General features: G+C 39.9%; 1 protein-coding gene across 23 annotated transcripts in view; it reads right to left on the bottom strand.

Moving 5' to 3' along the window:
* Positions 1 to 17,762, bottom strand: part of DLG2 (discs large MAGUK scaffold protein 2) — a 2,073,554-nt gene that overhangs the window by 230,328 nt on the left and 1,825,464 nt on the right. Inside the window, exon 1 of one of the 23 annotated variants that reach the window (XM_043580083.1) lies at positions 10,804 to 10,928. The exons of 21 other annotated variants lie outside the window; for them this stretch is intronic. In XM_043580083.1, coding sequence (XP_043436018.1) covers positions 10,804 to 10,840 — 37 coding nt within the window. In that variant the 5' untranslated portion in view covers positions 10,841 to 10,928. Of the gene's footprint in view, positions 1 to 10,803; positions 10,929 to 17,762 lie in introns of those variants that run through there. One more of the 23 variants, XM_043580084.1, reaches the window with a different exon arrangement.

The following is a 17,762-nucleotide window of genomic DNA, read 5'->3' as shown; positions in this document are numbered from 1 at the left end:
GTGGGAATTGTTTTTCTACTGAGGATCACATATACAGAGCAACTTGATTCCTCAGCAATTAAACAAAAACAAATTGTTGGTTGCTCTTTAAAATTAAGGATAGGAAATGCGAATGTAAATGTATACAGGTGCACTAAACCCTGAACAACACTAAAAACAAGAAAAAATCAGTTTAATAAAATTTGAAGATGAAGAAAAAGGAGGAATAAGAAACTTGAGGATGAAAAGAGGGGACCAAAAAATAGGCAGATGCAGAGGAAATGCGGAGAAAAAGAGATAAGGAAGGGGTAAAAGGAAAAGAAGGCATGATGGGAAGATAATTTATTAAAATTTATCAGGTTTTGGGGGCACCTGGGTGGTTCAGTTGGTTAAGCATCTGACTTTTGATTTCAGCTCAGGTCATGACTCACGGTTCTGGAGATTGAGCCTGGCGTTGGGCTCTGTGCTGCCAGCGTGGAGCCTGCATGGGATTCTCTCTCTCCCTTTCTGTCCTTCCTCTGCTTGCTTACTCTCTCTCTCTCTCTCTCTCAAAATAAATAAATAAACATTAAAAAATTTATCAGGTTTTTAACATCACTATCTACTTTAATAATCATCTAACTCCATGTGGTAGATATTATACCCAGTTCACAGGTAAGGAAACAGATAGTACTAGTAATTAAATAATTTTCCCCAAATGACACTGATGGTAGGTGGTAGAACTGGAATTCAAACATTCAATCCATTTAACACCAGGAGGTATTAAAGTAACGTTAGTCAGGAGCCAAACCGTGCTATGAATTTCTCTGTTAGTAAAATGAGGCTGTACATGTGAGACTACTGAATACAGTAAGGTCAACAAATAATAGGTATCAATCTCCAGAAAAGGATTAGTTAACATATTAACTACTGATAACTACAATTCTAAATCTTTCTTGCCTCTGGGTTCAAGTTTAAGGACCAAAAACTCATGACAATCCCTAGTGTTTTGACAAAGAATCCTCAAATCCACCAGGCACAGAATATTCCATAGACTGAATCAATGCCTTCTACATATATGTTATTTTAATGTTAAATGTACATAGGTTACACTATGACTAAATATGCCTTAGTTAAAATTTAATTCAATATATTATTGTATCATGAAGTATTATCTGTATTGCCAAAATCTAAAAATATAACTACTCTCAGGTAGTTAAGAAGAGAGTCCTTCTATTCAAAAAGCCTGGGAATGACCATGAGTGTAATCCTTACAGTATTTCACACAAAAAAGAGCTGTGACAGTAGCCAGCTGAGACCTACTTCTGACCCGTTGACCCCTTAGACGAACAATCTTCATACCTGTCTTCTCAAAAAGTATCTTCCCTACTATCCATTCTGCTCACAGCAGAGATAAGTGATTTTTTCTAATGGCAATATTGCTCCTGTCACTTTTCTGCTTCAAATCACTTAACTGGCCCCAGCGCCTTCAGACTAAAGATCAAACCCCAGCTTGGGGATAAAAAACCTTCTGTGATCCAGGTCCTCCTTAGCAATCCAGACTCCATCACACACAGGTCTATGCTCCTGCCAACTGAACTCCTTTCACCTTCTAGGAGAGGCTGAGTATTCCTTCTTGCTGTCCTCCTTTTCTACTTACTATTCTTCCCCCTTTCTTTTCTTCAAGACTAATTTCTCAAAATTGCACAGCTCTGCTTTGACATTTTTTTTCTGCAGGGAGGCTTCTCTGATTGTTTTGTCAAGCTGAGTTACGGGTAGCTTGCAAGACCTCTGTGGCATTGATTGCACTGTATTGTAATTGCCCCATAATTGGAATCTAAGTTCTGTGAAGATGCAGACCGTGTCTGATTTGTCCTCCGATGCCTCATACCGTGCCCAGCACCTAGCAGATGTTCAATGAAGATCTGCTGAATACATTCTAAAACTCCATGAAAAGAATCCTATCTCTAAAGTCAGGAGCACAGTTATTTGGTTTATTTGCTAGTTTTTGTTTGAATTCTCTGCAGAAGAAAACTGTATGTCAATAAATCTATAACCAGAGCCCCAAGCACAGAGACAAGGAAGTGAAGAGAGCAGGGTCATTAAAATTGACTGCAAGGAGCCAGCAGCCTTGGTAGCAGGTCCTGGGGTACTTGGCCAGGTCCCTTACCCTCACATCTTGGCTTTCCCTACCTAATCAGTGGAATTAATACTGTTGCTTAGTTTTTTTTTTTTTTTTTTTTTTTTTATTTCTGCAAGACCTTCAAGATCCCCCAGTGGGCTTTACATGAAGTTGGTGACAAAATTTAATGAATACTTCAATGACAATTGTTTTACATGTACTATGTTTTAAACAAGGACTTTATGTAACATGTATCCTCAGGGCTGTATAAACAGCTCAGAGTCCTTTCTAATTGCTCTCCAAAATGAATTCTAAAAAGAATTAGGTCACTGGCATGGATTATACCCATTTTGTAAATAGAAACCTGAAGACAGAGGGTCAGGGCTGACTTCCTTTTGAGCACACAACAGCAGGTTTTGGAAAAGGGATGTTTTCTTTCTCTAATCCCACTTCTTCTCTTTTGCCATTATATGCCCCTTTAATGCTGTATAGTGTTTTTTAAAGTTTATTTATTTATTATCATTATTATTTTTTTAGTAATCTCCACACCCAACATGGGGCTCAAACTTACAACCTCAAGATCAAGAGTCACATCCTCTACCAACTGACCAGTCAGGAGCCCCAGTGTTTGTTATTTTGTGAATCTTTCTTCTTCTACTAGACTTTGAGATCCTTGAAGGCAGGGGTTAGGTCTTACTTTCCATTTTGTCCTTGCCTAGGATCTGGAATTGTGTAGACATGCAAATAATGTTTGCTGAAATGTTCATCTAACTCTTAAAAGTTCTCTGCTTAACTGTGTTTCTAAGTTTACTGTCAGGGAAACATTTCTGTCTTGTGGTTTACTGAAGAAAAATCTCAGCTTCAAAAGAAACAAATCTTTTCTGGTATCTATCCCCTCTCCTTCCTTAATTTTACTCCTCTGACATTCTGCTTAAACTTCTTTAGTGCAATAGAGCTCCTGTATTTTAAAGGATGCACAGGCTACCCCTCTACATTATAAAGTCTTAAGATTTTTCCTTTGAAGCTACAGAAGACATGATTTGCAGAGCTGGCTGTCAACGACACAAACACCAATACAAATTCACTAAAAGCAATCCTCTGCTTATTTTATTTTATTTAAGTTTATTTATTTATTTTGAGAGACACAGAGACAGCCCAAGTGGTGGAGAGGCAGAGAGAGAGAGAGAGAGAGAGAGAATCCCAAGCAGGCTCTGCACTTGCCACCACAACCTGATGTGGGGCTCAATCTCATGAATCATGAAATCATGACCTCAGCTAAAGCCAAGAGTCAGATGCTGAGCCACCCAAGTGTCCCTCTGGGATTTTAAATTTAAATAAATCATCCAATGAGTTAAATGTTTGCTTTTCACTTTAACACCAGAGGACCCACTTCAGTATAATTTTTAAATAAATAACCCTTCATTATTAATGCAGATGTGAAGCTGTCTGGAGATGAATGGGTTACTGCTCCATCTTAAAGAAGGCTGCTAGAGAGAGAGGAGTGGCTGATGGTTTTGTGGGGGGCTTAGTTACATGGTTCAATAGTAACAGTCAGGAATGAGCAGAGAGGGAAAACAAAAATAAAAACAAAAGCAACTATTCAATTAGTCCAGATGGAGTAAAACAGCCCATAAGCTAATTGATTATAGCTATCATGACAGCTGATTACAGTCTCTGCCTGTAAAAACAGAGGGCTAAGAGAAAAAAAAAGGGCACACACAAAAAATGTACCGCCTTTCATTAGTTTGTTGGTGAAATAGCTTCCTGATAGATGACACAATACAATTCAGCCTTTCTGTGCTAACAAACAAAGTTAACCCATAATGTGGCAGTTGTGGTGGGAGGTCTGGTCTGCGAGCACTTTGGAACGCCTTGGAAGCCAATGCTACCTCACACCGCTTGTGTAAAGGCAGCGCCTTTAGAATGCATCTTTTCTGTACCCAAATGACTTACTAATGATGACACCATTATGGCTACTGATCCACTGTCAAATGAACAATCTGCATCCAGATGTCTCTTTAGATTGAAGATGATTTGCCCCCAGACTCACTCCCCCAATCCCCCTAGTGGCCCATGACTGCTGGTGGCCCATTCTGCCCAAGGGATTACAGAGACAAATGCAGCCTGTGCCCCTAGGAGGACAGATGAGTCATCAATGGCAAATTACAAAGCAATACCCTGAATTCTTTGATAGTGCTCTAGGGGCACAAAGGAAAGGGCAGTTGCAGGTAGGAGAGTCTTCTCAGAGCAGGTCTTTAGGACTAGGCTTCTAAGGTCACTACGAGTCTATCAAGCATGTGTAGAAAACACTTAGCACAGGATTATATTTTCGAATAAAGAAAATTTTGTTATTTATGAAAACAATGCTGTTAATATTAATTGGGAGGTAGGGTGTTCCAGAAGGAAAACAAATGCATGAAGGTCTTAAGAAATATCCTGTGCTGAAAACAAAGACCAGTTCTCTGTGGCTAGAAGATGGGGCAGTGACAATGGAATCCTCATTTTAGCTAGATGACTTTGTTGGCAGAGTAGAGAGTGGACTGAGAGGATAAGAGAGTGAGGTAAAGTCAGGAGGCCAGTTAGGTAGCTGTTATAAAAAGTTCAGTCAAGATAAAGGGATGATGCTGACTGAGAACAGTTGCCCTGGAGTAAAAAGAATAAATAGCAACCAAGTTCTGACAGACCATAGGGCCAGCTTGCACCTCCCAGGCCAGGCTAGTCTCTAGGCAAGAGAAGGTCACATTCACGGCCAGACAACCACAGCCAGGGCTAGTTTTGTCCTTAGACTCTCGCACCTATAGGCACTAGAACAGAAGTTCTCAGCTCGGCCTGCATCTCACGTTGGAAACATTTGTATAATGCAGGTGTCTCACCTGTACTCCAGACACACTGAAGCCAAATCCCAGGGGAGGATCTACACTTTTTAAATTCTTCACACAGCCACAACCGGGAGCCACCGCCCAGCCAGCATTCAGGCATAACAGTGACTAACTCAGTGCCTTTCTTAAAAAGTCTCCAAGTGTCTGCACATAGTGGTGAGGGCACAGAGCACTGCTCCCCCTGGGGCCTGCTGGTCATTCCAGGAGAGGCTGTACTGTTAGCAGAGAAGCAAGCAGGCCCTGCCACTGTGACTAGAGTGTCTTGTTCTTGAAAGCTTTGAAAATGCTTCTGAACATACTCAAAAGAGGTATTTCAAAAGAATTTACGAGTGTGACTCTACAGAGGCAGAATATAATATAGATGCTCAACCACCAAATGACAGTTGATAAGGAGGCAGTAGACACAGACAGGTTTTAGTCTTTGGTCCCCCACGAACATAGAGCATGTTCGCATAGAGAAACCACAACCCTGCACACCGTGGACAAGACAATCTTGGTGAAAAGAATGACATCCACCTGAATTATGTCTCAGTAACTAAAACTGTTCCTGTTTCCCAAGCTCTTACTCTACAAAAGATACTACTTTAAGTGAATTGCATTCCTTACCATGTTTAAGACTCAAAAACCCTGGGAGATAATTATTACAGTCTACAGATGGAGAAATGAGTTTCTGAGAGCCTAAGTAACTTGGGAAAGATCACTGAGCTAGGAAGTTACAGAACCAATCCTGAACCCATATCAGACAAAACCAGTGCTGGTAACCATCACTATTTTGGCTTCCATGTATGCAGGATTCACAGCCCATGTTGGAATGTAAACTCCTTCAGACCAAGGGCTAAGTCACCCTTGATCTCTGAGTCACCCCCGTCTCCCGAAGGTCTCCTCTACATTTTTAATTATGGATTTAGGGTTTTCTTGATTATTGGATTTTAGTGAGATAAGAAGGCCAGAGAAGTTCCACCAACACAAGATCCTTCTTCTCTGCTGCTTACAGGTTCTGAGCACCCTTTGTGAAGGCAAGACTCAAGACAGCTCTTTTGCAAAATGCTGATCCCTTTCTTTCAGTGAAAGGGACAAACTACCCTGGGACCTGAGAGTCCTTTCAGTAGTTTGTGAATCTGTTGATCAGATTAGTTTTTTTCACAGGTGAAGCTGGGTACAGAGGGAGAAGTTTGATTAAAAAAAAAAAGTAGCTAGGAGCTGGCCTTTAGCACAAGAGGTGCAAGGCTCAGAGTTCAATGACATATTCAAAGCCAATGTTTAGCTGACATGCATTTTCCTGCTACTGTGGACATATTATATAGAAGGAAGAGAAGGGGAAAGCTGTAGTTAAGGCTATTAGGACACTGCCATTGCAAAATGAAGTCAGTGTGAATGTATAAGCCCATTCATTCATTCAACAGATATTTATTAATGAGCAACTAACAGTAGCTGTGCATGTGCAGGGTTTCAAAATGACCGCATTTCCAACAGTATGGTTTAATTAAATAACACTGGTTCCTCTGACAACATGATTCAAATTTCAGTTACCACAGTGTATCAACTGTGAGTGAATGGATAAAGTACAAACTGGCTACGGGCTCTTGGTCCACAAATCACTACGTAATAACAGATGCATGCCATCATCAGTGACCTACATGCCACTCCTTTCAAAGTATGTCATTATGTGTCACTGCACACATCTTGTTCCATTCACATACAGACAGCAAAGCATGTAGTCATTTTGCTTCCTTGGGTCCTAGTGATAAACCCATAGGACACTTCACCAGAATGGTTAATTGAATGAGGGAATTTGCCAAGATGAGAGTGCAGCATAGAAAGAAAAAGGGATAATATTGTAAGTGAAATTCACATGGGACAGTGGAATTAACAGAAGATACAGCTGATGGCAGACAGGCATGTTGACAGTGTCCTCCTTTGAGAAACACCGGATATGCAGCCAGAGGAACTTAGTAAAGGCAAACTTCAGAACATAAGTGAGGAGAGTGGTTGGGATGAAAAAGGATAAAGGTGTTTCAGAGGAAATAACACTGGTGAAAAAAACACATCAAAGGAACTCTCAGAGATATTTTATAACATTGAATGTGTGAAGGATAAAAGGTTGAAAGCTGATTCAGACTTAGAAAAAAGTATGGCAATTTGCCAAAGCATAGAAAAGATGCTTGCTGTCGCTCCTTATCAGGGAAATACAAATCAAAACCACACTCAGGTATCACCTCACGCCAGTCAGAGTGGCCAAAATGAACAAATCAGGAGACTATAGATGCTGGCGAGGATGTGGAGAAACGGGAACCCTCTTGCACTGTTGGTGGGAATGCAAATTGGTGCAGCCGCTCTGGAAAGCAGTGTGGAGGTTCCTCAGAAAATTAAAAATAGACCTACCCTATGACCCAGCAATAGCACTGCTAGGAATTTATCCAAGGGATACAGGAGCACTGATGCATAGGGCCACTTGTACCCCAATGTTCATAGCAGCACTCTCAACAATAGCCAAATTATGGAAAGAGCCTAAATGTCCATCAACTGATGAATGGATAAAGAAATTGTGGTTTATATACACAATGGAATATTACATGGCAATGAGAAAAAATGAAATATGGCCTTTTGTAGCAACGTGGATGGAACTGGAGAGTGTGATGCTAAGTGAAATAAGCCATACAGAGAAAGACAGATACCATATGGTCTCACTCTTATGTGGATCCTGAGAAACTTAACAGGAACCCATGGGGGAGGGGAAGGAAAAAAAAAAAAAAAAAGAGGTTAGAATGGGAGAGAGCCAAAGCATAAGAGACTGTTAAAAACTGAGAACAAACTGAGGGTTGATGGGGGGTGGGAGGGAGGAGAGGGTGGGTGATGGGTATTGAGGAGGGCACCTTTTGGGATGAGCACTGGGTGTTGTATGGAAACCAATTTGTCAATAAATTTCAGAAAAAAAAAATAATAAAAAAAGAAAAAAAGAAAAAAAAGAAAAAAAAGAAAATAAAAATAAAAAATAAAATAAAATAAAATAAAATAAAATAAAATAAAAGCATTATTTGTTTGTAGCAGAAAGCTGAAGAAAATTTAAAGCTCTATCAGGTGTATCAGTCAATAAAACATGGACATCTCAACAATTAAAATAGTGTTCAAATATATAAAAAAAAAAAAAAAAAAAAAAAAAAAAAAGAAAAGATGCTTGCTCAGTTATTGTGTTCTGTGACCAACGAGAAGAAAAAGGCAAGCACTATTCAAACTACTCTTTTGTTTGTTTGTTTTTTGTTGTTGTTTGTTTGTTTTAGAAAGAGCAAGCATGTGAATGGGGCAGAGGGAGAGAGAATCCCAAGCAGGCTCCACACTCAGTGCAGAGCCCAATGTGGGGCTCTATCCCATGACCCTGGCTGGCATCATGACTTGAGCCGAAATCAAGAGTTGGATGCTCAACTGACTGAGCCTCCCAGGTGCCCCGAACTACTCTTTCATAGAAAGAAATAAAACACTTTAATTTTCAACGTTTGTAATTCTTCAAGTTAACAGTGTACTAAACAAACATTTATTTTACTTTCTTTCCCATTTGGTAATCAACAAAAAGAAAGTTTTTAATGTTTGACAAAAGTTTTGGGAGGTCACAGACAAGGGTAGTGTTTATCACTGATCATTAAGATGTCATGTTTATGACATGCATGGTATCACACTACCGTGCAAAGCAAGGACTGCCTGTATTATGTACTGGGTATCAAAAAACACAGTCCTTATTTTCTCGGTGGTCTTACAGCAAACAAATTAATTTTCTAAAAACCTGTGATTAATTGTTCTACATTTAATGGGGGTGCTAGCCTAGTTCTGAACACCCATAAGGATTTAGGGGAATTGTGGAAGGCAGATTTGGTAGGGGGCATGGAGAGAATAAAGTAGCAAAGGAGGTGTTGACTAGGGGAGTAGCACATCTGAGGAGAATGCAAATCTCCTAGCCCAGCAAGTCTAGTTCCTCACCCCAGAGGCAGGGTGAGGAGTGACTCTGGGCTGCTTTTTAAACTGGCTGCTAACAGCTCAGGTGTAATGCCAGATACATATTAATTGCCTTCAGAATGCAGACATACAGGTTAAGGTTCCTTCTCAAAAATAACACAGAAACTAGAAATGCTAACGAATACCACTGTCAGCCAACTTGTATGAGTACAGTTTCTTAAAACCAGTGCAAAGTGTTTGAATGCAAATCTTTATGTCCCCAAAGTCATGGATATGCAAAGTGGCATCTGTGGCTATAAGTCTGTGTTCCCAAGGAAATCAAGTCATAGTAGTATATGAAATGACACATCTGGCTTTACGCAGTGGCTATGATTTTTAAGTCCAAAATGTATATTATATTGAGTTTTTTTCCATCAAAAAATGTTTGAATTTTTAATTTATGCCCCCAAGGAAGATGTGGGGTTATGTGATATGCATGTGGATGCAACTAGGAATAAAGAGGTTAAAGAAGTAGCAGGCTCCTTAGGATTCATCTTGTCCAACCTCTGCATTTAAAAGACAAAAAAAAAAAAAAAAAAAAAAAAAAAAAAGCAGGGGCACCTGAGCAGCTCAGTTGGTTAAGCATCTGACTCTTAGTTTCGGCTCAGGTCATGATCTCATGGTTCGTGAGACCGAGCCTCAAATCAGGTTCCAGGATGATGGATGGCGTGGAGCCTGCTTGGGATTCTCTCTTTCCCTCCCTGCCCCTCACCCCACTTGCTTGCATGTGCTCTCTCTCTCTCTCTCTCTCTCAAAATAAATAAACACTAAAAATTTTTTAAAAGAAAACAAAACAAAAAAACTAGAAAAACAAATGAAGTGAATTTCATCTAGGGATGCCAGTTGTCCAGCTCCACAGATTACTGCATTATAATAACAACAGCTAACATTTACTGAGTATTTTCTGTATGCCGGGCTTTCCATATGAAGCATTATGTCTTTAAATCCTCACAGATCCATGAAATACTACTACTATTACCACTGATTTTACAGATGCAGAAACAGGCTTATGTTACTCAGTTATTCTTAGCTAACCATGAAGGACTTGGGTTAGAAATCAGACAGAATGATTTGAACTGACATTCTTAGCTATTAAGTGAAGATTGCCAACAAGTTACCTGTACCCCTAAATAAGGTAACCATGGTCTCTGTCCTTTAGAAGATCTTGGTATCTAGCTTTCCATATACAGCTACTAATCTTTAAAAAACCTTACAAAGTTAGTGACACAGTTCCAAATTTATGGATGACAATACTGAAAGCACAAACTTCAGTGGTTTCCCAAGGTTGCATAGCTTATAATTGGTGAAAGGAGGATTCAACTCATGAGTCTATTGGTTCTTTGAGATGCACACCAGCCTACCTCCCTGCATTAGAACTCTACTATCCCTCAGCAGGCTCTGGATATTTGAACAAAATGTGCATAAATCAAATATCTGATCTGAAATCAACGTGCATCCAGGCATTTCTGGAACCCATTTAAGTCAGCAGCAAGAATTTCATATTCCTAAATCTCTCTGTATGATATACAGCAGCAAGAGTCTGGCAGCTCACAGGAGACAGACATACTATGAAGAGACCAGTGGTGAATGAAGCTCATGAAGTGTGGTTTGGGGGCCGCACTGAGGTGGAGGAAGAGGAATTTCACTGCGTGTGGTTCCTTCAGAACACAGAGAGCAGCAGATATGAAGACAGAGCAGCCTTAGGATGTCTGTGAGCAGCGGGGGCTGGGAATGGCAGGCACTGCTGTTCTAGGAAGGGAAAGGAAGGGGAACCTGCCATCCTCTTTTCCTTCTAATGGCCACAATTCCCCACTGGTCTGTCAAGAGAAATGGGTCTGAGAAAAGTAGTATGATTCTCACCGCAGCTCCTTAGCCAGTTTCCAGAGGTTTTCAGCATAGCAGGCGGCTGCTTCCCAAATTCAGCTCTGCTCCCCTCCTCTTGGCTGAGGTGTACTGGTGTATAACCCCGCCTGCCAGCACACACTCCTGAAGCTCTTGAGTTGTGGCCAAAGCCTCTGAGGAGTGAGGCAGGTGGGGCCACCTTCTCAGGCTACTTGCAGAGCTAGTTTGAGATGCTTTACAACACAGAAGGGCCAATTTAAGGCATGGGATTACTTTCTCCATGCCATCCTTTTAGGGCAGTAACAACTCACTTTCCAGATGTTGGCTGTTCCCCTCATCTCTTTCTTTCTATTCTCAGCTAAAAAGACCTTAGCACTGAAAAGACAGAGTAGGTGGAAGCCTGCCTGGGGAGCCTGCTGAAGGGAGCCTGGAAGGCCTCTTTACTATTATTTTTTTAAGTTTATTTATTTATTTGAGAGAGACAGAGACAGTGTGAATTTGGGAGGGGCAGAGAGAGAGGGAGAAAGAGAGAATCCCAAGCAGACTCCCTTCTGTCAGCACAGAGCCTGATGAGGGGCTCGAACTCATGAAGCCGTGAGATTGTGACCTGAGCCTGAGCCAAAACCAAGAGTCTGATGTTTAACCAACTGAGCCACCCAGGTGCTCTGAGCCAGGAAGACTTCTTACCTACCAATTCCATCCCACCCTCCAGCTAGCTTCGGGTATTGGAAATGCCAACATACAAGTGTTGGTCTGGTATCTTCTTTTAAAATGTAGAAGGGAGTAAACATAGTTCTTCACAAGGTAGAGTTAATTCTTCAGCTGGCAGGCTAGAATCTGCTGGCTTCCTTAGGCCAGGAAATGCCTGCTTAATCAGCCTTTAGGAAGAAAGAGTATTTAGAAAAAGAGGGTTTAGGGAAACAAATTCACCTTTTTCCTTTTGTGTGGCAAAACCAAGTAAAGAAACTTGGTCCCTCCAATATGAGAAGTCAACCCCTTTTCTCATTTCTGTAGAACTAAAAAAAATATCCTAAAGCTAAGCTCAAGATCTTTCTGTTTATGGGCACCTGAGTGGCTCAGTCAGTTACACGTCCAACTCTTGATTTCGGCTCAGGTCATGATCTCACAGTTTGCAAGACCGAGCCCCAAGTCAGGCTCTGTGCTGACAGCATGGAGCCTGCTTGGGATTCTCTCACTCCCTCTCTCTCTCTCTGCCCTCTCCCACTTGCTCTCTCTCTCACTCTCAAAATAAATATTTTCTTTTAAAAAAGACCTTGCTGTTTAAAGCTTTTCTTGATATTTCAGGATGAATAGCTAAAATTTGGAAATTATGATCATTTTTATTCTAACCCGGAAGTGTTTTTCAAATATGTTTAATGACTCTTAATTTTACATATGCCGCAATTTCCCTTTTGTTTTGATATGTACAGTATATAAATGTGAAGGCATAATATAGATATTCTGTTCATGTATTGACTGATCAGTTTCTAAGTGGAGCCAATACACTTAAATTTCCTCTCTATATTATAATTCCATTTAGTATAGCATTGTTTCCCTGCCCTGTCTATTCTTCCTCAAATCAGATGTTGTTGTGGCCATGGTAACCACCTACTCTTTCTCCCTATTATTTTCTATATCAAAGCACATGGGCTAGAAAATCCTATGATTAAAAAAAAAACTCAAATAAGAATCAATCAGGCTCACCTAAGACAGGGAGTCATTTCTGTGTAAATGTTTAATTTAAAAAAACCAACTATAAAAGTGTTCATCAGAAACAAATTATCACTAGGAAAACAGACTAAAGGTTGAGTCTGCTCAGTTTCTTGAAGATTTAGAAGATGTTCAGAACTGAACACCTGCAGGTGTGGGAGTGCCTTTTTCCTGTACGGATCTTTCCCCCCTCTGCATACAAAAACATTTGGGAAAAAAGTCAAAAATTTTCTTTAGGAGCAATACTTTGCTTATTTATTTTACCATTAGTTGTTAAACCTGCCAATCACAGTTCTATAGGACAAGGGAACAAGCTGAAATCAGACGAGTCCCTGAAGGCAGGAATTTAGAAGGAAGGCAGATAATCAATGAAACTTCCCAGAAGCATGAAGGCTGTACAATTACAGATTGTGATTCTGTGAAGTACAATTAATTGACCACCATTTAGAAGTCAGTCAGTCACAAGTGGGAGCTGATCACTAGAGCAAGTGGTTATCGCAGACCCTCACAGACATCACATCTGCCTTAAAGAAAACAGTGCTTTACGGAGTTTTCATTGAGAATTCTCTTGTTCTCTCTCTCTCTCTCTCTCTCTCTCTCTCTCGGCATTCTGAAACCATTGCCCCTTTTGGCTCCTTGAAAAAGACAATAATGACCCCTGCAGATGAAAATTCTCTTCTTGCCCACAAATGCCAATCTTATCTCAGACCAGTGTTTTATCTCTTCCCAACATGGACAGAAGATAATCGCAAAATAGGTCTCCCACCATTGTGAAATGATTCTACTATTTCTAATAGACAAATTCTGGTTTGCAAGGACCAAGACTCTCCATTTCCTCTGCTCAGTGAAGATTCCATTTTCAAACAGAAAGGCTTATTTTCATAGCTTCTGCATAGGTAATCTTATCCAACAAGATCAACAAATGTACTGATTCCCTGGTTGAAATTTCTGAGGGACAGATTTTGAGTATAATGCTGATTAGTAAGCCACACAGGATCCTCTGAACAGACTTGGGGGACTCAGGGACTATCTTAAGTAGAGACCACTGTAATTGCCATTACCAACTGACATACCTTCTACTCCCACCACCCAGGGCTAATGTGGAATGCAGGGATGAGGTTTATAGAGACACCAGTAAAACAGAATGCCTTTGTACTGTAGCAATGCAAACACTGACATGCAGAAGGCCTGGGATGCTCACTGCATTTGCTTCTTTTTGCCCCTCTGCTGTCTGCCTCTTCCTCTCCAGAACTCCTAAGTTTTTTTGTGGCTTTTCCACAGCTCCCTGGTTCCTCTGCTATTCAAAAGTCTTTCTGAATTCTGGTATCTTCCATGCAAAATAGAAAAAAGGGTTAGAGGCACAGGGTAAAGAACTATCAGATTTATATTTTGATTTAAAAATTAAGACTAGGGAGACTAAGACTTAGTTCTTAGTCCCACCTTGGGCAGATTCAGGCAGATGATTTTAGCCAAATCACTTACTTTAGATTGTCATCTGTCAAGTTACATATTTAATGAGATCAAACAAGAGGAAGTGCTCTGGAAAGTGACCAATGTCAGATGCCACAGAACTATTATACAGTTGAAGTCACACAATCGTTTTGAGAAGGTTCCAGACAAAAATCATGGATTTTAGAGGGCACGAAGTCTGTTTAATGGCATCACAGTTGTCCTAGTGATCTAAGCTACACGCTTCATCCTCATACCTTGATTTCACATCTAATCAGGAACCAAATATCATCAATTCTATCTCCAAAATGCCTCTCTAGTCTGTAAGTCTCTCTTTATTGCCACCACCATTGGCATGAATAAAACTCTCTCCAACAGTTTCCTTCCCTCTTTTCTCACCTTGCCTTCATGCATTAGCCACACCAACCATCAAAGAACTCTTCATAAAATAGTAAGCTGATGTTTTCTCTTCCCTTAAGATCTTTTGCTGACTCCTCATCAACTACAACATAAAGCCTATACTCTTAGCCAAGCATTTTACCGCCTCACAAACTTGCTCTTCTGTTAGCCTCTCTTCTCACTGTCTTCTTCCTGGAAAACTTGGTGACTTTTCACAGAGAGCTCTTTCTTCCTTTTTGTCCACTAACTTCAGACACTCTTCTAAAACACCCTCAAACACTGCTGCCTCTGGGAATCTTCCTGAACTTAAGAGATTGAGTTAACGACCATCCCATTCTTTCTGCATATGTCTTATTCCAGAATTTCTCATATCACCTCTAATATTTTAGATCCTTGTTTGGCTGATGGTACCACTGGTATGACCTAGTGTAGCATTTCTGATGGCCTGGCTTTAATGAAGCACAAAAGACTCAGCACAAGTCCCTGGACACATCTGACAGCTCCGGGGCAAGGAGCCAACCCAACCTTACTTTCGGTAACGGCCTATGTCATAATGGCAACACCCTTGGTTTAAGCCTGAATCACAGACTCCTCCTCTACAAAACAGATTCAGCTCCTGGGAACCCATCTGGTTCTTCCACTTTCATGAACTTAAAACCGAAGTGAATGGGGACTTCAGAGCCTATAAACCAGTGATGGCAAAGTAGCACTGCACAGCTGACTTCCCCAGGAATAAATTAAGTTGGTAGAATACTGTTGCCTTTATTTTTGTTCTTTCCTTCTGTAATGCAAGAATGATCACTATGACTTGCAGGTAGGTAGCTTCTTAGGTACTCTACTGTGAAGATCTCTGAATAAATTCTTTTGAACAATGCTAGGTTAGGAACAGTTCCATCCATGAGAGAGGTATATAAGTTTGTAAAGCACATCTTTTTTGTAGATCAAGTTACAAGGTTCAAATTCTCCTGATGTTTTGCCCTAGCTTTATCCACTCAGTGCCATAAAGGGTAGCATTAAAAGTTATTTTGTAAATGATGCTAAGTACATAGTCTGGTGCTAGATAGTTTCCACTCAGATCCAAAGTCAAAAAGAGAAAGAGGACCTTAAGAGGCAGCAATTTCAAGTGGCACTTAAGTGACAATTAATGAATCAACAACAATGGTGGGTAGAGGTTTCCAAAAACATGTCAAACAATAACAACCTCTGTGTTGGGACAGCCCAGGTCTTCCTAAAAAAGAAACACCCAAACCTCCTCAGGTTAATAATACCTGGTCATGCAGGAATTACTCTTCCTCAGCCCCTGAGGGTTGACACTGACACCCTACGGGCTGGGGACAGCTTATGGGTTTTAGAAGGAATTGCCCAAATTGATTTTAAATCATATCACTTAGCCTTAAGTTCTCCAAACCAGCCTAACCAGTCTTCATTATCCTCTGTGAGCTCAAAAATACCAGATCGCAGGGGCACCTGGGTGACTCAGTCTGTTAAGTGTCTGACTCTTGGTTTCGGCTCAAGTCATGATCTCTCCGGTTCGTGGGTTCGAGCTGTGCATCAGGCTCTGCACTCACAGTGAAGAGCCTACTTGGGATTCTCTCTCTCTCCCTCTCTCTCTGCCCCTCCCTAGCTCGTGCTCACTCACTCTCTCTCTCTCTCTCAATAAATAAATGAATAAGCAAACAAACAAATAAATACTTCTCTCAGATGTCTTTAAAACTTAACTCTGGGCAAAATAGAGTCAGCAGATTCTATACATCTTAACAATTAGGTGCTTTACAGTAAAGCTGCATTGCCCATTTCTATACAAATCCATTTACTGCTAAATGAACATATGAAAGAGATCTTCATTTAAGAAGACAGAGCATGATACTTTATGTAGCATAATGTCAGATAAGAAACCATGCAACTTGTATGAGAAAATTAAATTGTTTTATAGAACCAAAAATAAAACTTTTTCTTTTAATCATAGAAACAATACAAATTCATCATAGAAAAATAATTTTTAATAAAAAGTATTAGAAAAAAAGTAGATATTATCATCCAGTGCCAAACATTGTGAGTATTTAAGGGATTTACTTCCATGAATTTTTTTTAACAAAGTTGAGGTCATACCACCCCAAAATTTTTGCACTTTACTATTGCATTTTCTGTAATGGCACATATTTTCCTGTGTTTTAATGGCTCTTTGTCAAGAGCATTTTAATGATTCTTTAAAACTTTACTGAATAGATGTATTATAAATTAACCATTTTCTCATTGCTAAAAATATATGGCATAATATTTTAAACTTTAAGATTGTACACTTAAACTATTATGTTTATGGTATTCCCAAATACTTTAGATGACTAAACAGACACTAGTAAGAGTCAGAAACACTTATGTAATAGTCATTATATATAGATTAGTAGTTACGAGTTTGTTCTCTAGAGTTAGCATATTCATTGACTTCATAATCTGGTTCTGCCTCATCTGAGTGCTGCCTCAGTTTTCTCACCCATTAAATGAGAATAAGAGTGTACCACCTGGTAGGAGTTGTCATTAAATTTGTGTATTTAAAGCACTTAGCCCAGGGGCGCCTGGGTGGCTCAGTTGGTTAAGCTTCTGATTTCTGCTCAGGTCATGATCTTGTGGTTCATGGGTTCGAGCCCTGCCTCGGGTTCTGTGCTGACAGCTCAGAGCCTGGAACCTGCTTCAGATTCTGTGTTGTGTCTCCCTCTCTCTCTGCCCTTCTCTGCTCATGCTCTGTTTCCCTCTCTCAAAAATAAATGAACATTAAAAAGAGATTTAAAAAAAAGCACAGTTCAGCATTTGCCACACAATAGTCAATAAGTTTTAGCTATTTAAAACCAATTATTGATGTTAGTATTACTTTGTTATTATTTGATATTTACTATTAGTAATTATTATTAGTAGTAATTTGTTGCTATTATTTATAATTTGATTTTGCTGGGTGGTGGCATTGTTGTCAGTAGAGACCAAATAGCACTTACTGATTAATTTAGATCTGATTGTTTAAAAATACATTTATTTAAGAAAAAAATGATTTTGTATTTTGGGATGTGATTCCAAAAGGCAGGTTCAGGAAGCTCTTTTCTGGAAAAGAACCCAGTTAATGGCAGGTGAAGTCACTTTTTAATCAAAGTACATAATTTCAAGGTTGGAAGGGAACTAAAGAGTAATTCTGTGTAACATCTCTCCCTCACTCTACCCAGATGCAACGTGAACTTAGACTATTGTTGAATGTCTCCCACACTGGGAAACTTCTTACCTACCATGGTAGCTTTACACTTAGAAAATCCATTTTCTATTGAACCAAAATCTGTTTCCTATAACTTGAACATGTAATAATAAACTCACAGATCACCCCAAACAAGTTTTAACAATGAATTTTGAATACAGCAAAAGGATGGGGATCACAAGTT

This window comes from Prionailurus bengalensis, chromosome D1, assembly GCF_016509475.1.
Source record: "Prionailurus bengalensis isolate Pbe53 chromosome D1, Fcat_Pben_1.1_paternal_pri, whole genome shotgun sequence".
Lineage (NCBI taxonomy): Eukaryota > Metazoa > Chordata > Mammalia > Carnivora > Felidae > Prionailurus > Prionailurus bengalensis.
The sequence above is the reverse complement of the archived record's forward strand: the minus strand, read 5'-3'. Positions and strand labels throughout refer to the sequence as shown.